Source organism: Pleuronectes platessa, chromosome 9, assembly GCF_947347685.1.
Source record: "Pleuronectes platessa chromosome 9, fPlePla1.1, whole genome shotgun sequence".
Classification (NCBI taxonomy): domain Eukaryota; kingdom Metazoa; phylum Chordata; class Actinopteri; order Pleuronectiformes; family Pleuronectidae; genus Pleuronectes; species Pleuronectes platessa.
Window position 1 is genome coordinate 12,153,951 of NC_070634.1, and position 26,628 is coordinate 12,180,578.

At 41.5% G+C, this 26,628-nt stretch overlaps 2 protein-coding genes across 6 annotated transcripts; one reads left to right on the forward strand and one right to left on the reverse strand.

Annotated features, from left to right (window-relative positions):
* Positions 1–692: 692 nt before the first annotated feature.
* Positions 693–9,105, reverse strand: npl (N-acetylneuraminate pyruvate lyase (dihydrodipicolinate synthase)). 2 transcript variants are annotated; one of them, XM_053430214.1, is made up of 12 exons: positions 8,870–9,097; positions 8,045–8,122; positions 7,754–7,827; positions 5,877–5,964; positions 5,717–5,774; positions 4,884–4,959; positions 2,845–2,937; positions 2,597–2,742; positions 2,222–2,268; positions 2,040–2,124; positions 1,901–1,940; positions 693–1,799 (listed from the first exon to the last, which is right to left on the reverse strand). In XM_053430214.1, the coding sequence occupies exons 2-12, from the start codon at positions 8,113–8,115 to the stop codon at positions 1,660–1,662; spliced, it is 918 nt and encodes a 305-aa protein (XP_053286189.1). In that variant the 5' UTR covers positions 8,116–8,122; positions 8,870–9,097; the 3' UTR covers positions 693–1,659. The 2 variants fall into 2 exon arrangements, with proteins under 2 accessions (XP_053286189.1, XP_053286191.1); XM_053430216.1 differs by lacking the exon at positions 7,754–7,827 and having other exon boundaries at positions 8,870–9,105.
* A 2,584-nt stretch (positions 9,106–11,689) lies between these two features.
* Positions 11,690–26,141, forward strand: edem3 (ER degradation enhancer, mannosidase alpha-like 3). Of its 4 annotated transcripts, none has more exons than XM_053430193.1 (22): positions 11,690–12,888; positions 13,023–13,201; positions 13,298–13,343; positions 13,778–13,878; positions 14,045–14,084; positions 14,360–14,472; positions 14,580–14,733; positions 15,306–15,440; positions 16,635–16,740; positions 17,018–17,115; positions 17,748–17,873; positions 17,958–18,041; positions 18,286–18,369; positions 18,626–18,750; positions 18,903–19,074; positions 19,175–19,320; positions 19,436–19,580; positions 21,063–21,254; positions 21,543–21,708; positions 22,663–22,848; positions 23,259–23,306; positions 24,918–26,141. In XM_053430193.1, the coding sequence occupies exons 2-22, from the start codon at positions 13,113–13,115 to the stop codon at positions 25,274–25,276; spliced, it is 2,715 nt and encodes a 904-aa protein (XP_053286168.1). In that variant the 5' UTR covers positions 11,690–12,888; positions 13,023–13,112; the 3' UTR covers positions 25,277–26,141. The 4 variants fall into 4 exon arrangements, with proteins under 4 accessions (XP_053286168.1, XP_053286169.1, XP_053286167.1 ...); XM_053430194.1 differs by having other exon boundaries at positions 13,053–13,201; XM_053430192.1 differs by having other exon boundaries at positions 11,690–13,201.
* The last annotated feature ends 487 nt before the right edge of the window (positions 26,142–26,628 follow it).

Sequence of the window (26,628 nt, forward strand, 5' to 3'; positions counted from 1 at the left end):
AAAATTGTGACAAACTGTAATTTTTGTGAAGGGGGGGGGGGGGGTTGAGGTGGCCGGTTTACAGTATTGTACTCTTCTCTGTGTGTACCAAAATAAACCTTTTTATGCTGCATATTTGTGTGCTGTCTTATGTTTGACTATGAAAAAAGTAGGCCTACACTGAGACATTTTACAAAAGGAGAAATGGCTCATTCTCCAGAGTCATTGTCATTCATATGGTGTGTTCCATTTTGATGATTGTGTTTTCAATTTTGCACTTCAGTGTGCTGTAAATGATTGGTAGTGTGCAAGCAAATGCTTAGTTGTGTGTACTCAATGAATGGTATGTGTGTGTGTCTTGTGAAAATATGGCTGTGTGTACCAAATGAAAACACGAGTTCCATTTTGTGAACAGTTAAGAGATTTGATGGCAAAGAGTCATCTTGCAAAGGGAGTGTCAGGTTTAGCATTTGTGTGTGAGGTTTTCAGTTGTCTGTGTGCAGTTCTGAGAAAACCGTTATTGTTTTGAAAAACGTGTGTTACAGTTTTTTATTCGATTGGATAAACACTAAAATCTAAAGTATAACACAATTATCAAACCTGACAGTCAAGGTGCAAAACATGGGCCCAGATCTGTACCACTATAGGCACAATGTCAGCTTAACACTTTTTGCAAAACAATACACACAGTGATCTGCAAAACACTAAACACATTTCCCTTTAAAGAGTTTACATTTAATAACAAACAAACAGACAAACAAGGGCTGAATCTCATTTATCGGCATTTGACGCTCCTTTGTCTACTCATGGTCAACTCATGTTCTGGGTTTTTTCCATAACTGGGATTTTCAAGGCCAAACAAGTTTTCAACAAAATGAGTCTTTGTGTGCTTGAATTCCCAAAATGAGATTCAGCGATTTTGCACAGAAATGCAAAATAATACTGCTAATTTGTGACAGTCCTGGGTTCCCTAAATTTCCTCAGGTAATGGAAGTTAGTTTTACTTCAAACTTCATCAAACCATAAACAATGATAAATGCTGTGATTACAGTACTTGTAGAGATAGAGAAGAAGTTTCCCAATCAAAAGAAAAATAACTCTTGAAAAGGTACTGTCAACAGATAATGCCCATTAAGATTAAGATGCAGGCACACTCATGCAGGTAGGGAAATGTATCCTCTGCTTTTGACCCATCTGGTGCAGGACACACAGAGCAGTGAGCGACCATGTGGAGCGCCCGGGGAGCAGATGTTGGGGGAGTAAGGTGCCTTGCTCAAGGGCACTAGACAGGGTAGGGAGAATCCTCTTGGATTTTTAGTATAGTATATAGTATATAGGATAGTATATAAGAAATAGGAGAATAATCAAAGGACAAAAGTCCCATGAATGTTTTTTATCGCAGTAGTTAATATATATATAAGTTTCATGCCATTTAGAAGCTGTTAATTGTTGTATAATTCATAGATAATTTTGAAATGATAAAAAATATACCCAACCCTGAATTGTTTGTTTTCTCACTGTGCTCCTGGAATTATTTGCATAGCACCACTAAATTACAGCATTTAGCTGACGTAATGGAAAGATTTGTAGCAAAGCGTGAACGTCTGATTCAGAATTTCTGCTGTTGGACAGACAGTCAGGTGACAGCGGGATTTAACGTGTCAATCAACAAATCAGTATTTAGGAAAAAAGACTGTGATATTTCTGCACAATGGACAGGGCTACACTCGGAGCACAAGGCATCACAGGGAGTCGAGGAGGCCCCAGAGACAGGCCTGACAACTCGATCATCAGCTGCTTGTTCACTCCCAGGTCGAAACCTGTCAACCACAATGAAGGAGCTTCAGTATAAGTCCAAAAGCATTAGTGCAGTGTTATATTAACTAACAAAATCATCACGATATACACGACCATCACTCACCAAGTTTCTTGGCGTAACTGATAAGCTCTTGCATCTTGAACTGTTCATGGAAAGAAAACAACGATGTCAGACATCAACAAAGTCCATGTCAAAATGTCAAATGAGAGGTAGTGACCAGCGACGGGGTGATGAATGGTACCTGTATTGTTCTGGCTTGGACAAGGTCGCCTCTCTCAAACGCTGCCATGAGCTCATTGAAATGGCTTCCCATGTAGTTATACGTGCTGTATGCAGAGATATTAATAAGAAGTTATATGTAAACAACTGGCACGGGCGTGAGAGGATACAAAGCGTTGTTCAAACACCAGATCACAAACTGACCTGCCAACCGCTCCGTGTGCTCCCAGAGCCAGGGCTGCAAGCAGTTGCTGTGGAATAATTAGATATAAATTATTTTATCTTGGCTCTTGGTTGGAGTCAGTAAGACATCGTTTTCGGGCCATATTAAAATAATTGGAGATTTTGAGAATAAAGAGGTAATTTACTTAGAAAAAAGTAATAATAGGCATTATAACTCCTCTAGAATTTCACATTGCCAGAAAATCTAACTTAATTCTTGAAAAACGCCAACTTTGCTCTCAACATCTCCAGGTTTTTTTCATTTAGGTGGCCCTAATACTCTGTGATGGCTTCATAAAACTTCATTATAAACTAATTCAGCACAAAGCAGAAGGACCAGAAGGAGAGAAGACTGACCTCGTCCACACCGTAGAGGCAAGACCAGTGGGGCTGACTGTAGCTGACACACTGGCCAAAGTCCATCAGGTCACTGCCAGAGAACTTGACTCCACTGAAGGAGGGAATGAGTTCCTGGATACCTTCCAACACATCCCTCCCCAGCACTGAAACAAACAGACCAGGTCCCAGTCAGTGAGGAGGACATCGGTCAAAACCATTCACAGGCTTTTCACCATTAAGCAAAATGAGTCATCAGTAGCACTGACCATCAACACTGGTGACAGATGGAATATGATAGTAATAGACAGGCATGGTTGGAGCAACTGAAATGACTTCACGGAGATACGTCCTCAGCACCTCTGGAGCAAAGTGAGAAGGAACAAATACATCATAAAAAACATTCAAAGTCAAAATGTTGAAAGTGCTTCCTGCAAAGGCATTTTAACAGTTAAAAAAGAGACCTTCTTTCTGTAAAAGGATTGAGGCGACTCTATTGCGTCAAACTGAACATTGTCGACTATAAGAATTGGAGATGAAATGTGTTTGTTACAAGTTGAGTTTAGATCTATAAGATTCCGTAAAGAAGTCTGGTCAGGTATTTCATTTTATAGAGAAACAAACATCCACCGTGTCAGAGAATACTAAAGGGGTTTAGGTCAATGGTGTGAGTTCATTTAATGTTACTACATCATAATAGGTCTGCACCCATTTACTCTAATTAAATCAGCCTAGGAGGTTAAATCTCCATCCCCATTTGTTGGTTTGTTGTCAACAGGTTTTGACATTTTCACAGATTTACCACGTTGACGGAAAAAAGATCAGGCATATCGACAGGACTGATATCTGCTTGGTGCAGCTTAATAGAATTTAAGGGGACTGTTGTGCCTTAGCAGAGGTGTGTGCTTTACTGCCTGTCATTCTAGTTTAACCCTGAGGAAATTCTCTGTTGTGTGTAAACTACTTTTAATATACTGTATATGTGAATTTGCCTCTGTAGCAAGTTTTGCATTGATATATTCACCACTGGCCCCTACATGCACAGATGACAGGTTGATCTCTGTTCATGATATTGTTTATCCTAGGGAGGAATAACTGAAGGTTTAATGTTAATAATCTGGTCACTATCACACTTTGCGACCAAAATGTTGATCAATTGTTTATTTTATTGTTGTTTATTCTTGTTGTTGTTTATTGTTCATTCTAATGTACACTACAGCTTCTCAATTCCCCCCCCGAACTCTACCTCTTCACACTCCTTCCATCTGGCAGACGGTGTTGGAGTGTGAAATGCAGGACCTCAAGGCTCAAGGACAGTTTCTACCCCCAAGCCACTGTCCCTGCCCCGCCAACCCTCCATACATAACCAACAAGGACTTAATGCAACTTTCTGCACAGTGAACAATTAGCAAAAAGGGAACATTATGCACCTTGTTGTCTTTTTGGCATTTGTACAGGAGAGAACATATCAACAGATCAAAGTACACAGGGCTGTGCTATTGTGTATGTGTGTGGGTTGGGCAAATGTGTCATATGGGACAAGTACCAGCAGGGGAGTGGCAGTCTAACTGAACAAACACCTCCACATCTACCAACTCTTAGGTTTGTTAGGGTCATGATAGAATGACACAAGGGACTTGAAATTACTGACATCTGCTAAACCCAACTATGAAGGATTACACATTGATTTCACACACACTGGGTATAATCCAGAAATTAGTATTTCTTCATATCACACAGTATTGTCTCAAACTGTGTAATGAGCTAAAGGAAGCATCACAATATTGGACCAAGCTCACAACAAGTGAAACTGGCCATGGGTCAGGACAATCCATTTCTAGCTAGTGTAGTTGTATTGGGTGACTCTACCCTTCTCTTGGGGTTTCCTGAATCACAGACAAGCAGGATCCACGTCTGGGACCAAAGCTCCTTATTGGGGCAAAGGAGTTGCTGAAACTTATTCTATCTTGCTTATAGTTCACTTTGGGCAGCCTATGAGGAGCTGGCATATTAGTACGCTAAACCAGTTAGACATGTGCCACGCGAAATGGGGAAACATTATTATTATAATTATTATTATTTATTTGATTAGAATAGGGGCAATTGGTCAAACAATACCATGCCCAATATAAAATGCTCAGGTAGATGTATTCAGCTAAAGAAAAAAATTGTTGGGGAGTTTTCTTTGATTATACAGAGCTGTCATGTGAATACAATAAGTAAGTGGTGGGACTGTTTGCATTGTGTATATGACCTTTCAGCCTAAATCATGAAAATGTTCCTGTTCTCCCACAACATATGTGTATACCTGCAGTTCTTGGTTTGAAGAAAGAGGGGGAAATGATTGCTATCCCATCAGCCCTGATATCTGCAGCGTGACGAGTCTGGAAATGAAGAAAAAGTGGAAGAGACATGGAATTTCCTCCATGGCATATATACAATACCAACATTAGCCTTCTAGCCCCTCTTAGGTTCATTGACCAACTCATTAAGTCTAATTTTGTCTGATTCAAATCATACCATTTTACATAAGCTAGGCTAAAGCCAATAAAGAGGCAGAGTAATTTGTATATCAACGGAATAAAAGACCACAGAGCAACAAGATGTATATATGGTTTATTAATAGAGTTCACATCTGACATTCTGTCTCTTTAATATTCTATCGCTCTCGGTGTTTGCTAATACATGTATACACTTGTACATGACTTTATAACAAACTTACATTAGTCATGAAAAACAAAATATCAACAACATTTGTTTTGTTTTCTGAATTTCCCACGGGATTAATAAAGTATCCATCTATCTATCTATCTTGTATTTGTTGATTTATGTGTAACTGCAGTGCATCTACTTATTGAAACCCATTAAAACTGTGTTTTAGAGCAGAGGATTGATCTTTAATCCTGGTTAAGGTAAAGCTGTAAACTTGAAAACTAGCCTCAGACTAATTTGGAGGGATACATTTCATTGTTAATAATACACCTATATAATTACGCTCTATGAAACAGAAGTTCTTAGAAATAAATCTGATTTACTATTATAAGCCTGGTTTATACCTAGTGGTCTTGATTTATGAAGAACACGTGTTCTTCTTTTTAGTCATGTGTCATTTTGATTTCTACAGTAAAGGTCACAACTCACCAGTTCTTGGGAATCTTTCAGACTCATGCAGCCGACATGCACAATCAGCTGATCAACTCTGTGGAAACATGCAAGCACATGTCAAAAATGAATTTCACAATCAGCTTTATTTTGCAGATATGGAGAAATGTCCAGATGAAGAGGGCATGTGATGACTTACTTGCCCTTGGCTTTTAGACACCACTCCTCAGCCAGGATCTTCCTCTCTGCAACACTGAGAGACATGCTCTCTCCGGTGGTGCCATTGACTGTAAACAAGCAAAGTCTTGTCTTATTTATTCACAAAAGCATAAAGCAAACTTTGTTTAAGGAAAAATAAAAGAAGACCAAAAGCTGACCTGAATCTGCCTCTAATGAATCAGCACTCACAAAATGAAATTCTACATTGAAGTAATACATAATCAATAAGAACAAGAGAGATAAAGCAAAGCAAATGCATGTTGTATCTAGAAATAAGATGCTAACCTAACCTACATATCCAAGCTTAGCCTACCTGGTCCCACCAGATGGTGGGTTTGGCCAAAATGGATGAATCCACCAGGCCTGAGTGTGCAATATTTACCAGGACCAAACATTTTCAAGCCTAATGAGTGGCGATGCAGAAAATGACAGTGAGATTAGAAAGAACATATAAGACATGATGAGGGACAGAGAGAAACACAATCATCCTCTGCTGGTCACAAAGACAGGTCTTACAGGAGGGCATACGTGTCAGAACGAGGAGAAAGCTCATCATTGAGTTTGAGCACAGTGGGAAATTAACATTAATCATGAGTCACGTTTAACACACAAGAAAACACTGATTAGACTTGATTAAAGTGGTGAAAACAACAAACAGCCTCACTTTGTGTCACTTATCTCCGAGTTTGTTTTTTCAAGGTCAGTTGTTCATTTGGAACAAATTGATTCCAAACAGACCTCGAGACAAAACAATGTAATCATGTTTGACAGATAAAGCAGTGTTAGCTGAAGGGCAACACGCTACTATGAGCAAAGGTGAGATCAACACATCATAACAATGTTTTTTGTATATATATGTAACTGAATGGAAGCAAAAAAATTGACGGAGTGCAGCAATATTTTATAATAACAGCTAAACTGAGTTTGGTACCCTGTGCATTTGTTGTTACCACTGGTGGCGCTATAGAGCTGCATTTGTTGATGTGGTGCCTATTTGGTTTGTTTGGTAAAGCACACAACAAACTGCAACACAACACTGGCAATCAACAAGGAGTCACACAACTACCCATGATGACCCATGTCAGATTTATCAGCTAATAATTTAATAATTAATGGTTTTGGCTTTAAAGTAAAATTAACGATTGCTGCTTTTAGATTTTAAAGAAATATTAAATCTAATATCTTTTTTTCTCCTTCGGTCGGAGAAAACATGAAATCTAAAGAAGTCCCTTTGGACTCTGGGGCAATATTGTAAAACTTTAAATTGAGATTCACTTAATCAACATTAACTAGTTGCTTACTATCATGCGCATTCAACAACATAATTATTCACTTTCCATAAGCAGTAATTTGTTTAGGTTATTGAGGGAAAGCTCAAGGTTTTTTTCCATAAAAGGAAAAACAGAAGCAAATGTTGTTTTTTTCTTGCATAAATAAAGTAAGCCTTTCTTTAAGGCAACACATCAGACACGTTTTGCTGCAGAATCATGTTTGTATCTATTTCCTCCTCGAAAGGAAATGTGAATTAAATGTATTCATATTTCATAAATTTACTTCACAGGTAACTTTATTACTATAGATTTTTTACATAATTGCTGGTAGAGTATGTGGAATCCAAAAGCACAAAAGTATCTAACAGACCAAGGTTTGATATTTCCAACCTAAAGTGACTATCCAACACTGCCCGTCACTTAATTTGTTCTTCTCTACCTAAGAATACAGGTTAATATGGTCGAAAGAGGGACAACACATGAACTATGTCGACAGACCAGCAAGGCAAAACACGCGATATGAGGGATTCAGGTGGGAACACAGACACTGACAAATATCAAAAGAATAATCCACATGTAAACTTACCAAACAAGTTATTTACACCTTGCTTCTCTTTCAAGTAGTCAATATAAGGTCCAATCACTGATAGGTTGACTTCACTGTTTTGGCAAAAAGAATACCAAACATGCTGTAGTGCTCCAGATCTACTGGAATGTATTGCGGCTACAATGTCATCACACTCACTCCTCACTTAGAATTAGTTTTTTATACAGGGGAACTGAATCAGAGCACTCTTTCACACGAAATACATCAGTCAAAGCTGAATTTCTGGAAAAACAGCCGACAAAGGGGAAGTGGTGTCAAACAGATGCTTACCCTTGGGGGGTCAACGGAGTGAATGTAGCTGCAACAAGTCCTGTCAGCTTTTTGTGCGCGACTGGAGCCATGACTCACCTATGACAACAGGACCATTAAATGTTATACACCAGTGAACAAAACATCTGGATGAAACTTACAGAGGAGGATTTCATCGGCAGCACATACGCAGACATTGTTTCAGACCCCCCCCCCCCCCCCCCCCCTCCCCCCTGTTTATACTGCTGCTGTTTGAAGGATGAATATTGAGTTATGTGGACATCAGCACGCAGACAGCAAACTCCCCTCACATCTGTGGCGCTAGACAGTGAGTTGTGCAAGTATCGGCATCTGGGCATGTCACACATTTTCATGTGCGTGGATGATCTCCACCAAGCAGAAGATTAAAACACACTTAAGAAAAACATTTGTAAGAAATAAGACTTGGAAAAAGTCTGAAGTGACAAGAAGTGCTACCTGAGAAACAAAGACAGGGAGAAAGTCAGAAGGAAAGATGGAAAGTCAGGTAGAAAGAAAGACAGACAGTAACATAGATAGATAAATAGATAAATAGATAGATAGATAAATAGATAAATAGATAGAAAGAGAGACAGATAGACAGATAGACAGAGATATATTTATCAGTCCTGTGTGAACATTTAAAGTCGGACTAAGCTGACGGTGAAAGATAAACTTGCAGCACTGTTGCACATGTCCCTGAGGGCTACACGGTGAGTAAACACTAACAGACGAGTGTGGACTTACCTCCAACTACCAATAAAGCGGAAATAAAAATAAACCGTTGAAAACGATGGAAAGAAATGTACAATGTAAGCGAAGTCCTACCTGAGAGACGTCTTTTCCTTCCGTGCGTTCAGGACATCAACGTTTTACTTTTGGGGAAGTTGCATGTTACTGGTTTTATCTGGATTTCCAGTAGACAGGGATTTGTTGACGTGCTAGTGATGTGTCGGCCGTGAACGATTCGTTCGTTTTGAACGAATCCTTACAAGGACTCGGGAGTAACGAGTACTCTCAAAGAGAGATTCGTTCATTTTATCGTGGCCGCGCATCGGGACTGTTGCATAGGCTGATGCAGGTCACGTGAAAAAGGATCCAAAGACTCGTATCCGGCAGATGAACGAATCACTGATCCGAAGACTCTGTTGGCAGAAGAACGAAACACTGATCTGAAGACACGGTCAGGAGGTGAACGATTCGTTCATCTGCCGGGTACGAGTCTTTGGATCATTTTCTACGTGACCTCCATAGGCTCAGAAGAGGAAACAGTTACCTCATCCCCTTTCGCGTGACCGCTGTTAAAAAGCAGCCATGACTGACAGCTTTTGTGTGGCAGTTCATATATTTTTTAAGAAAACCTCCTCTATTAAATACAGTAAAACATGACAGTTTGTATGGTTTAAAATTGTCATTTATTGTCACACTGGCATTTAATTATCACGGGAAATAATTACACTGCACTAAACTGTAACTGTAAGTGTAAATGTAAAGTGAAAATAACAAAACCAGTCATTATGACTTGTGAATAGGGCTGAACGATTAAGATTTAATATGCGATTCTTTTATTTTATCCTCTCTTTCCCCCCCCCAAAAAAATGAATGATTTAAATATGACCAACACAATATTAGATACTGTACAATATTCTTTCCCACATTTTTATTTGAATGCGGCGTTGTTATAGTCAGTGGATCAGCAGCAGTTTAAGCTCTGTGTCCGCGGATGCGGCGGGCCAGCTGGATGTGCTGGCAGCGTGCGAATCAGCAGCTCCATAGATTCCCGTTCATGTCCGGGTGGACGTGCAGCGGTATGGAGGTGCCGGGCGATTTTCCCGTGTGCCGCCCGCACCGCGGTCACCGGCGAGATGAGCTCGCTCTGTGTGGCCGACACGTCGGCCGAAGACTCTGTGGGCAGATGAACCCGATCATTGATCCAAACACACGGTCGGGGAGTTGAACGATTCGTTCATCTGCCGGGTACGAGTCTTTGGAACGTTCCCCCCCCCCCCCCCCCTTGAAACGAACGAATGACTCAAAAAGAGATTCGTTCATTTTACTGAACGAGATTCAAAGAACCGACACGGTAAAAAGATCCGAACTTCCCATCACTATGACGTGCTCGTCATGTGAAAACATTTGAAGAGTCAAGTGATGCCGCAATGCTTCATGGGAAATGTAGTCAATTGTTTAAAAAAGCAAGAAAATGAGCAGATATGAAAATGCAACTCCTCTAGTTAAGAATAAGGAAGTAACCACCTCCCCTCTGAAGACATAGACTCTGTTTCCGATGAATTTGCAGCATGTTCAGTGGTTTAAATGAGTTTATCCAACAATTCTGCTGACTAGACAACAACATGGAGGTTATGCTTTTAACCCTTGTTCCCCGAGGTAGGGAATCAAGTTACAGTACTTCCATAGAAAGTATAAAAAGATGGACGACACCTCTCCACTTACGACCACTATCAAGACATTGACACTGACCGATCGTGAATCAGTCTCAGCTGTCAATCATGACGTTTCCACTTGTTTATTTAGCATGAGATAACTAAGCCAATCTTTCAAGAAAAGGCTTGAACAAACATTAGAGTGACGAGAACCAAATAAATTGGTAGAAAACTAATTTTGAGAAAACTGTATTTCACTTGTATTTTGAAATCTCTCTTTCCAGTAACATCAAGGAGGTGGGTTTTGTGTCCTATATTGCAACCATCCACCAGATGGTGCTCAAGATACGTTGGCATCACTTTTGGGGAGCTGTCATGTCGTCCATCTATACAATATATAGGCCTACAGTCCATGGTTTTAGGACACAGATATTTGTTGATATGGTCATCATGTGAAAACATCTTTGCGTTGAATGGAGTGAAATTAGTAGATATAGAATGGTTTGTCCTCTTGTTATGAATAACGAAGTATCCACCTCACCTTTGAACATTTGGCCTGTGTTTCCATTATATTATCAAATAATAACTGATTAAAACCAAAACAAACTGTATTTGACTTTGACCAATCTGAATCCACACACTGATATGTTGTACAGAGTTGACCTGCTACCACAGGATAATCTTTACACGTCACTGACTGTGTGAGGACGGTTAAATAACATCATATAACACACCACACCATCTGATAACCTGTTTGAACTCCTCCCATCAGAGATGTGCTGATTCATAAACACACACACACAAACACTCAGTAGTGAGTCTAAAACATTTTTGCACCACTGGAAATTACACTACTGCAATAATGTTAAGCAAAAATTGTTATTTCATCTTGAATTGTATTATTTACAAATGATAAAGCTGCCTTCACTTGTTAAGTTAAAGTTTTTTAACGGAAAGCTGACATTTTATTTTAAATGACGTGTTAACTCTGCATATTAATTACATCATTGACTTTGCTGGCTGAAATAATAAATATGGGATTTGGTGTTGTTGTATCATTTGAAAGTATATAAAGTCTCAAAGATGTTTTTCATCATAGTTTTAATTTCGTTACTCATTACAAAAAATGTAATGGCCTGGCTTCGCTAAAGACGCTGAATGGTATTTTTCCGAAATTTCAGAGCCACCACTAAGGGCAACACTTGTGAGAATGGGCGGGTCTGATGAGGACAGGGATTTTGTTTCTCCACGTTTGTTCCTTCAGGTAACTCTTCCTCCTGGTTGTGTCCCCACTTCTAAAGCCATAAAACAACAGTTTATTCTTAGAATTATATTAAAAGCGCGTAATAAACAGCTTTCACTACGGTGTGAGCCAAATCTGCGCATCTCAACGAAGCACAGGTTATTTGATTATCAGCCTGCTAAGAAAATGATGCCTGAGGAACAAAACTCAGGGCGTCTTTGCATCTGCTAACAGGAAGCGGATGTTGTGTACGTATTCATCGGGACATCCGGAGTATCCCACTTGCTAGCTCAGCCAGACTACAATTAACGGCTAAAATATTCCTTCCACACCCAAAGGGCATTGGAAACCACCCGAACAGGCCCGCGTTTCCACGATGGACGTAGTTTTTTTTTATTTGTGTTGTGTTGTCGGTCTGTCCGCGGACACCAGCTCGGCTAGTTAGCACAGCTAGCTAACTGGCTGACTACAAAGTGACAAGTGCGGCTCTTGTCTGATTAGGTGACGGAGGAAAACAGATCAGAGGAGGAAATCTTGAACTTTATATCTAAAATACAAAGGGGACACAACAGGAGCTGGAATGACGGGTGGCTATAAGAGATGTTAGCTGGACTTTTGGGGTTTAATCTGCTGTGGACTGTAGATGAAGTAAACGACCTGAGGACCGGGCTCGTAAACAAATAAGACAAGGAAAGGTATCACGGCGCTGCTCGCTTTGTTGGTTTGAACAACTGATCTTAAAGATGACGCGGTGTCTTGAATGCTGCTACGTTTTAATTTCCCCGATCACTATATCTGACAAACGCTGACAATACGGTCGCTGCCATTTGTCATACTCCGATCGCTGGGTTCATGCGACTAAACGGGTTTGCTCGATTACGTGATGTTGGTCTTTATCATTGCAACGTGTCACACACCGTGTCCCGTGTCGGGATAGGTCCGGGTCAGAGCGTGGAAGAGTAAACAGGTGTGACAGAGCAACCTGCTGGGAGTAGGACTGGGAACAACCTCGCACTTGGAGATAAGGGCAACATCAGTGATACTTTATTATCTGGTCACTTTAAATAACATTCCTGCAAAAAGGGATTTCATAAGTTGCGTGTGTTGGTGCACAGATTGTGCCACGGAGCTCCACTGATGTATACAAACACTCATCAGCCACAGTCCTGTTGTAGGTGACAGCAGAGAGAGAGAGACACAGATGGAGAGTGAGAGGCGAGGTTTGTACTTTAGTAAAAAACTAGGATTTATTTCAGATGCTGTTTATTACCACTGAAGATGATGTATAACTCAAAAGGGAGGCAGTAGGTTTACGGTTCCTCTGTGTCTTCGTTATTTGGTGTTGTTTGGTTAGGGCTGTGGTAATGACTAGATATTTACTCAGTGACTGACTAACTGAGAGCCGAGCTGCTGTTGAGTGCTGTGGTCTTGCCCATCCACCACGATGGCGCCTGTTCTGTTCCTCCTGATGCTGAGTGGAGCGTTGTGCAGCCTCGGACAGGCCATGTCCAGAGAGGAGAAGCTCAGGCTGAGGTGAGCTCCGAAAAAATCTTACAGCCCTTCTGGAAATTAACTTGAGGAAAAATAATATCCTGACTGGTGTGTGTTTCTCCTGTCTCTTCACTAAAGGAACCAAGTGGTTGAGATGTTTGACCATGCATATCAGAATTACATGGTAAGTTCACCAGAGAAAGAAAGAATTCAATACTTTGGTATTTGTTGTGCTGCCTAACCTAATTCAGGAAAAATCTTCTAGAGCTGAACCGATTTATCTGTTGGTCGATATGAGCCTTTCACCAACATATCATCAGAATGAGTTTGCCGATAATAAACAATCCAGAGCAGATTTGCCTTTATGTTTACATAGAAATGGGTATATTACTTAAATTCAAGTAGTTATATCTGGTAAAAGAGTAACTGGTGCAATGAAGAAAAACTGCTGACGTTTTAACGAAACTCAATAAGTATTTAATGCGGCTTCGAAACTCCTTTCATGTCTCATACCGGGTGTATTTTAAGATGAGTGAAGACTAATCTGACTGAGCTGAAAACAAGTAGAACTGAAGGTCCGATCAAGGCGTTAAAAGCATGTTTGTTTGTGTTTGCCAGGACCACGCCTACCCAGCAGATGAGCTGATGCCTCTGACGTGTAGAGGAAGAGTACGAGGGCTTGAGCCCAGTCGAGGTGACGTAGACGACGCTCTGGGAAAGTGAGTACCGTACTGCACCAGCTCTTTGTTTTTTCTCAATGTCAACAGTGGGAGAAGGCGGAGGCAGATTGCACTAATACATGCTGAATAACATTCATTCAGTCAAAAAGCTTTTAAGCATTTTCTAAAGCACCTTTGGTTAATTCTTATTTTCTGTATATTTTAGGTTCTCTCTGACCCTCATAGATACTCTGGATACTCTGGTGGTGAGTATATAGGTTAATTGATTCTATATACAGTGAAGTAACGACGTACATTGCATAGAAGAAAATCTTTTTATTTTAATGATAGTGATGTTATGTCTCTGGGAGTCTGAAGGAATATAAATGTTACTGGTTAAAAATGAACAAGTTCCTTGGTTAAACACTTGATCATAAATTATTCTGAACATAATCCATTGTACTTTCTTCCACTTTTAGATTGTAAACAGGTTTATAATTCAGCCTAACTTTTATAATCATGTACTGTTTGTCATTGCCAGCTTCTAAATAAGACGATCGAGTTCGAGGTTGCAGTGAGGAGAGTCTTAAAAGATGTGAGGCTGGATAACGACATCGTGGTGTCGGTTTTTGAAACCAACATTCGAGTCCTCGGGTGAGATTGGATTGAACTATCGACACATAATAACTTTTAGGAAATACAGAAGACAGAAGACATCAGTGGATTGTGTTATACTGATATTCCCCTGTTATTGTGTTCAGTGGACTATTAGGAGGACACTCCATGGCTGTGATGCTGAAGGAGGGCGGTCAGCACATGCAGTGGTACCAGGATGAGCTCTTACATATGGCCAAAGACATTGGTCTCCGGCTGCTGCCGGCGTTCAACACCACCAGTGGCCTGCCTTATCCCCGGGTGAGTCAGAGGCACACACTAAATACACAGACTCTGATTCAGTTTGTTAAGGCCAGAAACAAATCCAAACATACTGCAAACCTTATAAAACGGGATGTTTTATCAAGAATTGTATACATACAGGACTTGTGTGTTATTTATGTTCATGTTTTAAAATATGTAATGGATATGAATATGGTTGTATTATTTCATGACAATGATTGTTCTGCTTGGAAGAGAAAACATTTCAGTTTTTGGTATTGAATTAGTAAGTAGATTGAATTTATGATGGATCTATTTCTGGACTCGGTCAAAGTCTGTCTGTCGAAAAAAAATGAAAGTAGATTTATACAATATATATATTTATAATTTATCAAATTTGAGTCAATACCTGCTCTCCGAGGGTTGTAATGTGACAAGTTGACATTTACAAATGCCGCCGGCATTTTTTTCCGATCATTGCTACAAATTGTCAGTCTCTCTCCACCGCTCTGCACGCATATGACTGATCAGTTTTCACACAGAATTGTTCTCAAAACCAATGTGCCTCCTAAGATTGGATTTTTGTTTTACGTTTTTTTTCTGCTCGACAGGTAAACTTGAAATTTGGTGTCAGTGGTCCTTTGTCGAGAACGGGCACAGAAACGGACACTTGCACCGCGTGTGCAGGAACCATGATCCTGGAGTTTGCTGCCTTAAGTCGCTTCACTGGGGATCCTGTGTTTGAGGTATTACACATTCATCACATAATGACCAGACCCTCTCTCACCCACATTAATATGTTGTAATTTATGTATTTCACTTATTACCTACTTATTTTAAATCTCTCTATATCGACTTGAATGGTGCACTGATATGAGTAACACAATGGAAATATCAACAATCACAATGTTGGTTTACCCCATTAAACTTCAATGGAAACTGATTTTTGCTGATGTGCAAATAAGTGTATATATTTATATACATGTATATATTATAGTCTCTTGGCTAAAATGATTTCACCTTTTAGACTATAACTCATTATTAACCAACAGCACTGTTATAATACAAAAATTGTAACTCCTTTTTTATTCTCCTGGAATATTTTCTTGGCTGAAACTTGTCATTCACTTGTCAAAACTGTCAAAGAGCTGTTAGCTGTTAAACTATTAGAATGCTTTGAAGACACCCGTATCAGCTCTGACCTGCCACACCTCACAAATGGCTCATCTTTCTTTATGTGTCATCCAGGTAACACTTTGGGATTATATTGTTACTCCATGCTGACGACAGCCGAGGCAGTAGGCTTTGTGATTTCAGGTTATCAATCTTTCCATCTCATTCTCGTGAACATGATATCTCACGAATGCCTGGGGGGGGGGGGGGGGGGGGATTTCTTCATTATTTGCCCAAACACTCACTTGGACTCAGGGATGAAAACTTTACTCATGTACAGTACTCAGCGTAACACATTAGTGAAAACATCACAGGGATCTTCAGGATCACTGAAAAAGAAATGTTCCCTTGCGTTTCTTGCATTTCTTATAAGCTAGATTTGGGGTTAGTAGTTACTCGAACAAACAATTTCAATTCAACCACCAATAATCATATTCACAGGTTTGGTTCTCCTATGAGACTTTCCAAATGCCTTCTGAAATAAAGAACTCTTAATTTAAATCTCCTGAGGTGGAATAGAATAAACTATTTTGGCCGTTTAAAAAAGTTACAGCTTTGTTTTATCCTTGTAAATTTTATTCAAGCTAATATAATACAAACTTCATCTATTAGTGAAAAAGTTCATTATTTTTTCCCTGCGCTACCATATTAGAGCCTGGGATTGCTGAGCAAGCACATAGTCTATCACTGTAATCACTGCCACAGTGGACATTTACTGCAGATTTTTTTTTACTTTTAATCAATAGTGCACTTTTCCTCTCACACAGGCCCATGCCAGGAGAGCTATGGACTTTCTGTGGGAGAAGAGACAGAGGAACAGCAATCTGGTGGGAACCACCATCAACATCCATTCTGGAGAGTGGGTCCGAAGAGGTGAGAAAAGAGAAGGAGTTGGAAGAGAGAGGAAGAATGACAAACGTGATTGACAGTTTGTAGGAGGGTGTGAATGAAGAACAGGGCAGATGAGGGGGGGGGAAGAAACATGAGAAGAGCCCCGATCAGGGGAAAGTGAACTTTAAGAACACAGCTATGAGTCTTTGGGTCTCAAGAGAAGATTTGACTACAAGGAGTGAGATAATGAAAACCGAACATTAGTCTGTCGTGTGATTTCCCCTGTTTTATGAGATAATGTATGATTGTGTGTCTCCAGACAGTGGAGTCGGAGCAGGAATTGACTCGTACTATGAATACCTACTAAAGGCCTACATCCTCCTGGGAGATGACAGTTTTCTGCAGCGGTTCAATATCGTAAGTACACACACACACACACACACACACACACACACACACTCACACTCACACAGTTGCAAGAGATATTTGATATCTCTCTGTGCATAATAGCATTTTGTCACGGGGGCATTTTCCATTTGTGCATATCAGGTTTCTGTGTAGTTCAACACCTCACACATTTGAACACAAGCATTTACAGGGTCATAATTTTTGGGGTCTAAATAAAAAGGCTTACATTCTGTTGTAATGTGATTGGTCGACCACTTAAAGTGTGTTGGAAATGCCATGCCCCATAACTAGAGGCCTCCGGATCAAGTGTAAACAAAGGCTACGGTAACAAAGGCGTTGAGCCAAACAAGCAGCTGGGTGATCATGTTGCATTTTATTTGGGGAGGTTAATGCTTCACCAAAAATGGCCATGAATGCAAACAAGTTGATTAACAGCGTTCAGGAGAAGTTTTTATTTGTGGAATATGAGTCTCCCTTTGTTGCAGACTTCAGCCTTTGCAACCTTTACATTAACAAAAATCAACATGACACTAAATGAAAGGAAAAAAACTGAGAAAAACATAGTACAGGACTTTTCAAAACTTTACTCAGGTGACATTTTCTCAGCCTGTTTCATCAATCTTTTTATTTCTCTCATTCAGCACTATGCATCTATAATGAAGTACATCAGCCAGCCTCCTCTGCTGCTGGACGTCCATATTCACAAACCTCTGCTCCCCGCTCGCACCTGGATGGACTCTCTGCTCGCCTTCTTCCCTGGACTGCAGGTTAAGACGGGAACCTGTGAAGTGACGATTGCACTGTACCTGTTGAGTTCTGTGTTTCACGTTACATAATTGTGTGTGTCCCAGGTGTTGAAAGGAGACATCCGTCCTGCTATCGAGACCCACGAGATGTTGTACCAAGTTACCAAGAAGCACAACTTCCTCCCAGAGGTAACCTGCTTCTTTGTATAACTAACTACAAACAAAACACCTTCATATCATGTTCTACCCGCTCGACAATAAACAACTTGGTGTCATTGAAATAGAGTTAAATGACGAATTGGCTTAAACTGGTTCATAGGAAACCAACCTCCATTTTCCATGACACTGCTGAATTTCCCGTTGCTCTGTCTGTTCTAATAACAACGTTTGAGCTGGTGTCCTGACCCCTTCGTCCTTCTCCGTTTGTCCCCAGGCCTTCACTACTGATTTCAGGGTACACTGGGCCCAACATCCCCTGAGGCCTGAGTTTGCAGAGAGCACCTATTTTCTTTACAAGGTAATTTGTCAAGGAAGCTTGACGTACTGCAGGCGTGCTGTTTTCATTGCCACAGTCCAGAGGTGAAGGTCTTTCATGCACCAATTTATGTTAAATACTCTCAACTTAATGATTGACCTTGAGTTTCTTTGCCTACACTCTCAAGGGGCAACAGGACTGCGAATACATCTTGTTTTAGGAATGAGAAGTCGTACTCCTTTAAAGTTGTTGTACTATCCTCTGTAATGACCAAATTGCCGTCTCCTCGTTCTCCAAGGCCACAGGAGACCCCTACTACCTGGAGGCCGGTCGCACCATCCTGGACAACCTCAATCGCTTCGCCCGTGTTCCCTGCGGCTTCGCTGCCATGAAGGACGTGCGCACTGGAAGCCACGAGGACCGGTGAGAATATATACTCTCTATACCATAATTTACATACCATGAGATTATAGTATGTAAAGCATTGAACTGATTACAACTATTTCTGAATTGTTTAATCTGTTTAATACTATGGCATTTAAAGATATACCTCACACAGGACCTCTTTTTCTCAGAATGGACTCGTTCTTCCTCGCTGAGATGTTCAAGTACCTGTTCCTCCTGTTTGCTGAAGTGGAGGACATACCCTTTGACGTGGAGGACTACATCTTTACAACTGAGGCCCACCTGCTTCCTCTGTCTCTCTCTGCCGCCCCTCACTCTTACGCTACCTCCTCAAACAGAACGGTAATCCACTCTATACAGTTATAATTTCGAAGGAATAAAGATCTGAAAGTAATAATACATTTATCTTTTTAACAACATCTTTCATATGCTCATACTTCAGTCACAGGAGGAGCTGGATGATACTAACTTTGATTGGACTTGCCCGAACACCCGCCTCTTGTTTCCTGACCCCGCCTACCCTCGTAATCTGAGAGAACCAATCCGTACTGCTGTGGACAAGAGCTGCCCCCGTCCTGCTCCTTACCGGTAAGTACATAAATACAAGATAAACCAGGACATGTATTTGCACTTATTATATAACTATTAGTGTTTGTCCAGCTTTTTAACTTCCTGGTCCTCTTCCTCCTCACCCTTCTTTCAGGGAGCCCGGTATGGGTCGTCCTCCCTTGAGGGCTCAGGACTTCATGGCAAACAACCCTGAACACCTGGAGCTGCTGAGGCGGATGGGCGTTAGTCTCATCCACCTGAAAGATGGCAGGGTTCAACTGGTCCAACACGCTACACAGGTACAACAATGTAGCACCTCGGACAAACTTGTGTAATAACATGTAAATACTAGCCTGGATGCCAGACGAACTTAGCCCCGCCCACAACATTTTAGGTCGGGCAGTTCGGTCTGGAGTCGCTCCGTTGAGGAAAAATTATGCCCGACCGGGCCAATCAGATTGTCAGGGCGGGCTTTATACGATGATTGACAGATGATCAACGGTAACGTAATCAACCACGTCATCAAAGTGCCCTTGGGTTGAATTCGTTTTCAACAAACATGCCTGCCGCTGGCGAGCTGAGATGTGTAGATGCTGCCATTGAGTCTGTTTTAGAAGACATCGACAGCGCATTCATTTTGAAAGAGGAACACAGAACGCTAATCCCTATTGCCCCGGCGCTTGGCTGTTCACAACGGACACTGAAGCGACGCTGAACCGCCGGGCAGCGCTAATAATATCACCCGTTGATCCAGTAGATCGCTGCACGGCTTTGTGCCAGTCACACCGGAGGCTGAAGCACCGCGCTGCGCCAAGGCTGCCTCGCGGTGCTTCAGCCTCCGGTGTGACCGGCACAAAGTTTTAACATGGGAGTGGATGGGAGCCAGCTGTTATTTAAGGCTTGGCGCTGCGCTGAAGCGTCCGGTGTGAACCCGGGTTAGTAAATAACTCACAATGCGTTGCTTAGCATACGTCACATACTACGTTGCTCTGATTGGTTGTAGGTCTATCCAATTAAGCGAAGAAGAATTTTACTTCCTGGTCAGTTGAAACATTCCCCATAATCACAACCCAATGGAGCGGTCTCAGACTCACATTCTGACTAGAATTGTGAGTCTGACAACGTCAGGCTATGTAAATACAGTATCATTAGTTTAAAACTAGCCAACCCTAAATATGTAAAATATTGCGAAACACTCATCTCTTTAAATGTATTATATCTGTGGAACTTAAGTAGAAAAAACTACCTTTTCGAAAAGCGGGACACATGTCTCAACTTTTGAAAAACACATTTCCCAAGATATATCTGCAAATAGTCGGGCTAGAGAGATGATCTGAAGCTTATATTGATCAGAAAATGATTACCCATCACATGATGAGCATATGATATAATTTTATAAATGATGCCCTGATGTCACAGTGAAGTCAGAATATATTGTCATGCATAGTTCAAAAATGTATATGCATATGCATGTAGGGCTGTAGACACAATCATTCAAGAAATGCATTATCATATTGTTAGAATGCACTGTCGCAATCGTAAGATAGGAGACCAATTATTCATTATCATATGGCATATACAACATCATGATGATGTTATTATAAAATGCATCATTACAATACTTTTAAATTACTTATTACTGCTGCTTTTCATTTAAATGTGTAAAGCCCTATGGGTACTGTGGCAGACGTATTCAAGTGTACCTCCCAACCGTTAAAACCATGGTATTCCTTGTGTCCTGAATTCAAAGTGATCTCTCTCTTGGTCTTGTCCACTCCTAGGCAGTGAGCGCAGTAGCGGCAGAGGACGGCGTGCGCTTCATGCAGGAAATGATGGAGCTGTCCAGCCAGCAGCAGAAAGAGCAGCTGCCTCCCAGAGCCATTCAGATCGTCTCACATCCGTTCCTTGGCAGGGTCGTGCTGACTGCCGGCCCAGCGCAGTTTGGCACAGACCTGTCCAAAAGTTCCACAGGGGTGAGTGGGTTTCATAGCTCCACTAAGCTGCCAGGTTTAGAATGGGCACTTGACTTGTACTCCAGTTGGTTTTTCCTAAGAGAACCACTTAGTTATCTTGTGTTCTGAATAGGGAACTTCCTCTTGCGGAATATATTCCTAGTTCCAACAGAAGAAACGTCTACTTCTCTGTTTCAGCACCAGAGGGGATCATGTAGTATCTGACTGCAGGAGTGTGCACAACATATTTACATACTGTTTGTTCCTTCACCCTGAACCATAATTCTGCCTCTTTGCTCCTGTGTGCAGGTGCGAGGCTTCGTGACTGTGGCTGAACCCTACAGCGGCTGCACCGAGATCACAAACGCTGAGTACGTCCAGGGCCACATCGCTATCCTCCAGAGGGGTCAGTGCATGTTTGCAGAGAAGGCCCGACACATCCAGAAGGCCGGCGCCATCGGAGGCATAGTCGTCGGTGAGTGCAGGCAGCTAACGACACAAGATGGAAGATGACTACTCAGTGACTAGATTAGCGCTCCATAATTGGATTAAGGGTCTCTGCACCTTGCATGATCACATAATAATAATAAGGCAGAGCTTCTTTCGTATTAAAGTAACAGATTAACTAACAAAAGATAGCATAACACATAACATATTTTCATTGAGTCTTTTATTCTGAAATTCTAGTGAATAATGACCAATTTGGATATGTCTTAAAATTCTCTGTTTTGTCTAAAAAACAATCCCAAATCAATATATCCATCCACTCGTCTTCTGTTTATCTCCGGAAAAAGTAATAGATTCCATAGCAATGTTTTTCAGCTCTTCCTAATCCTGAGGCGTTCCCAAGCCAGATGGGATATGTAATCTCTGTAGCGAGTTCTATGTTTGCCCAGGGGCGCCCGGTAGGCAGCCTCACTAGATGCCCGAACAATCTCAACTGTCCCCCTTTCAACATGAAGGAGCACTGGTTCCAATCGGAGCTTCCTCCGGTCGTCTCAACTCCTCGCCATATCCCCAAGGCTGAGCCCAGCCCCCCACAGGGAAAATGAATTTCGGTCAATCGTATTTGTGATCTCTCAGCGAGGTTAACCAATTTCATTGTCGCCGTTTCATCAGGGTGTTCTGAAAGTTTTTTTTTTCTGGCCCCTCCCTGGGACCACTTTTTCCTTGGGAGGCCCTACCAGGGGCGAAAGGCCCAAACAACACAGCTCCCAGGCTCACCGGGACAAACAACCCCTCCAAAAAAAAGAAATTCTTTCAGCATAGGAGCTGGGAACAGTAAAAGTGCCACATCTATCATTGTTAATGGAGTTAATTATTGAATTGTTGATCTATATCATTGTCAGTTAATTGTCTGTCTGCTGTGTAAGTGACTAATTATATCTCTCTTCCCCTCGTTTGCTCCCTTTCTCTTCTCTTCTCCCAGACGACAACGAGGGCAGCAGCAGTGACACGGCTCCCCTGTTTCAGATGGCCGGGGACGGCCGCAACACAGATGACGTCACGATGCCTCTCCTCTTCCTCTTCCACAAGGAGGGCAACATCCTGTTGGAGGCGCTGAAGGAGTACCGGGAGGTGGAAGTGCTGCTGAGCGACAAAGCCAGAGACCGAGGTGTGACATTACTCCCTCACATGCCCTCCTAATGGCTTGAGCTCTTTCTATTTCTATTCTTCTTATCTCTCTGGTTAAGATTGATCACATCGGTGTACTAATAGCTCCTCACTGACTGCGCCCCATTATGTGGTCGGCTTTATAAAATAAAGATGAGCTGTAGGGATTCAGGCGTTAGTTGAAATCTCTGAGATCGTGACTCATTTCAGAGCCGTCCACCAGCTGTGGGTCTAATTGTGCATGGTGAAGATTAACACCCTAATCAATATCACGTCCCCATTCTTTTCTTTCTACTCCGCATTCTGCCAAATCCCTCTGTACCCTGTGTTGAAGTGTAACAGTGCCTTTCGTCTTCTCTCTTTCTCTGTGTCTCCTCTGTTTACATAACCCTCTCCCATTTGGAAAAGCAGCAGCCATATTTAAAAGTAAACCTGGTCCTGGCAGTGTTGTTGAGGGCAGTGAGTATTCTCTTCTTTTCCTTCTTTCTTTGTCTGTTATCTGCACGTTTTACTCTCCCTCGATTTAATCTCAATTTTCTCTATTATATTTAAATGCCTTAATTTCCCCACCTCTCCTCTCCACACTATGTTCTCTATCCACGGGGCTCTGTTTGTGCAAGATGGGGAAGTTTAGTGCAGTCAACCGATATTTCTTAATTTCCCCCTCAGAGTTTAGGACATGACAGGTCTCTTACTTATATACTCATACTTATCTCTGCTCTACGTTTACGTTTTTATAATATTCATCTGTAATTGATGTCAGAAATGGCAAACTTTTAGAACTAATTGTAATAAGCATATAGAGACGATTTCTGTGAGAGGTTAATGCCCTATCTCACCATGTCAAAGCACTGTTTCCCATTAATCATCTCGACTTCAACGGCCCACCAAATTCTAAATTGTCCTGTCACAGTTTCATAATGAACCAAAAACATTTTTACACTTCTCATAATAAAGTAAAAGATCTCTAGCATAGGGTTTTACTCCATTGCTGCATTGTGTTACTGTGTACAGCTCTAGCTGCAGCACTTTTTGCTGCGTGCTGGCTCTTTCCATCACTCTCGTGCTATCGTCCATGAACTTGTAACCGTCCTTGCAGACCATAGTTTTAGCTGCAGTAGTGTGCGCACCTGCAAGTTGAATGTATGGCATTTCTCTATTTCACACAAGGACTTGTCTTCCACTCTCAAGTCTGTGAACCAGTTACTCAGAATTTGTTTTGGCTGAGAGTGACGCTCGTCGGCGTGCCTGTGCGTCAAATGAATCGTGCGGGAAAACGCTGCAGAGAAAGTGAAACAAAATGTGGCTTCTTGCAACATAACCTAACCAGACAAATAAAAGGAAGACAAAGACGGCTGTAGCTGCATTAAGGATTAGTTTTCTTACTGTAAAAGACACCTGGCCACAAATCCTGTGATTTACAGTTAGTCGCTGTAGCCACAAAGCCACTGTGACGCCATAATGATCAGTGTTGTGTTCCTATCTGTTCCTGAATTATGCTGTTGCAGTCCTTGCCTGTTGTCACTTGATGTAGTCCTTTGACTGTAACATAGTAAAAAGCACAAACTCGTTACCTAACATGTTTATATTCGGCAGACAAAGAAGCAGCTTCATTTTTACAAACTACAACAGATCTTTTTAACCAGATCCCTGCAAATTCATAGAACAGATTTTTGTTCAGACTCCTTTTCTGTGTTGACTCTGTGTGGTTGTGCAGCTGTGTGAGAGAGGCTCAGGCCTGCGGGAAACATGACTCACCATCAGCATCATGCTGTTATGGTTGACAACCTCTTGATGAAAACCGTTCTATTTTTGACTCAGAATGACTACAGGAGGCATGTTGTATAGATTACAGACCGAACAGGAGGGAAAGTGTGTGTGTGTGTGTGTGTGTGTGTGTGTGTGTGTGTGTGTGTGTGTGTGTGTGTGTGTGTGTGTGTGTGTGTGTGTGTGTGTGTGTGTGTGTGTGTGTGTGTGTGTGTGTGTGTGTGTGTGTGTGTGTCTCTCTCTCTCTCTCCTGGCAAATCTTCTTGTATACAGTTCAGTATCTCACCCCTGCTTCCATTTCAGGTGCGGATGTGCAAGAAGCGGTGGAGGACTGTTTAACTGAGGCAACAACGCCCACCTCATTTGAATCCACCACCCAAACACAAACGAGCACGGTGGAGCTGGACGAATCTGTTTCACAGGAGGAGGTCCCTCCATCACAAGAAACAAGTGACGCAGAGGAAGTTATTCCACCGGAAGCAGAAGTTACTCCCACCGTGGCGGCAGCTGATCCGGCTCAGCCCAAAGAGGAGAGAGACTCTGACAAGAGAGACGAGGCTGAAGGCCACACAGACTCGAGCAGCCAGTCGGTGGACGAACTGCTGGCTGATTGGCGGGAAGACTTGGAGGCTTTCCAGCAGATGGAGAAGGATGAGCTCTGACAGTCGTCGGGCCGCCGCACCCTGTGACTGAAGGACCTCCTGAAGGGAGTGCATCGTCACCCCAGCCTCAGTCTGATGAACTCTAAGTAACTGTGTCTTCTCTCGCCCTCTGTGGACTGTACCTTGTGCCAAGGCAGCGCACTCTCTGTAATTCTGGACCATAACAAAGTTTTTTTTAGCCTGGTAGATGATGGATGAGAGACCAGGGTTCTTACCTCACATTATCATGCAGTTGCTGTTTAATCTGTCATAACGAAACCTAGCGAATGACATGGATCAGTCTGTGTCCAAATGACTTCTCACATTGATGGCCTCTATGCATTTCTGACTCCCTTTGCTCAAATGAATGCTTGTCCAATAACTGGGCTCTTGACTAATTCATCCATCGACCAATTATATTTTAACGTGATGATTAATTGTTATGATGCATTAACCGTTCTCATGTCCTTTGGCCTAATCATTTGTATTAAAGTGAGTTGATTCATGTGGGAATCTGTGACATCAAATCAGCTGCAGGATGTTTTTTTCATGGCTTTATGGCAGACAAACTCAACACCAAATCTCTCTCACTGGAGCAGCATAAAGTCATCTGTCAGTGTAAATATGTATTTGTCGAGATGTGGCGATCGAAACGATGTAGTGCTGTTCGCTCAGGTTCTGGTTCTTCTCAACCAACAAACTCTGGACCACACGCGGCGTAGCAGACACACCCTCAGCAGCACGGTGGGATGGATTACACACCCACGGGCCGCCACAGGGGGTCGCTATGTGATCTGTCTGTCATGCTGTTCCTGACTGGAAGGAGCAGGAATAAGACAATATATGAACATGGTGAAATTAAATAAAAATCAAGAGTGTGAAATGAGGAAGACGGTGAATTTTTTTCACGGAAGACCCTTTCTGATATTGAAAGTAAAAAAGATGAACGCTTATTCAAAATTATGAGATTATGAAATCGAAGTTATGAGACAGTAAATCGAAATTAGGAGATACTTAGTCATTCAAGTCGAGTTAGAAAGTCATTGTTTTTAGATGCCAAGTCATTCTTTTGAATTGTAAGTAATTTTAATTATGTGAGTCATTATTTTTATTTATCAGGACATTTTTAGTAAGTAAGTCATTATTTTGACACAGTGGGATATTATTTTGTGTCACTATTTAACGATACTGTTATTTGGAAATATTTAGCCATTGTTTTGGGATATTGAGCTATTGATTTGAGATAGTTTCACATTATAATGACCTACAGGCTTTTATAACAAATTGGCAGGAATGGGCTTCCATATATTTTACTGTATTAAAGCTACACAATATCAACAGTAAAACTACTTGTTAGGAATACAAGACAGTTA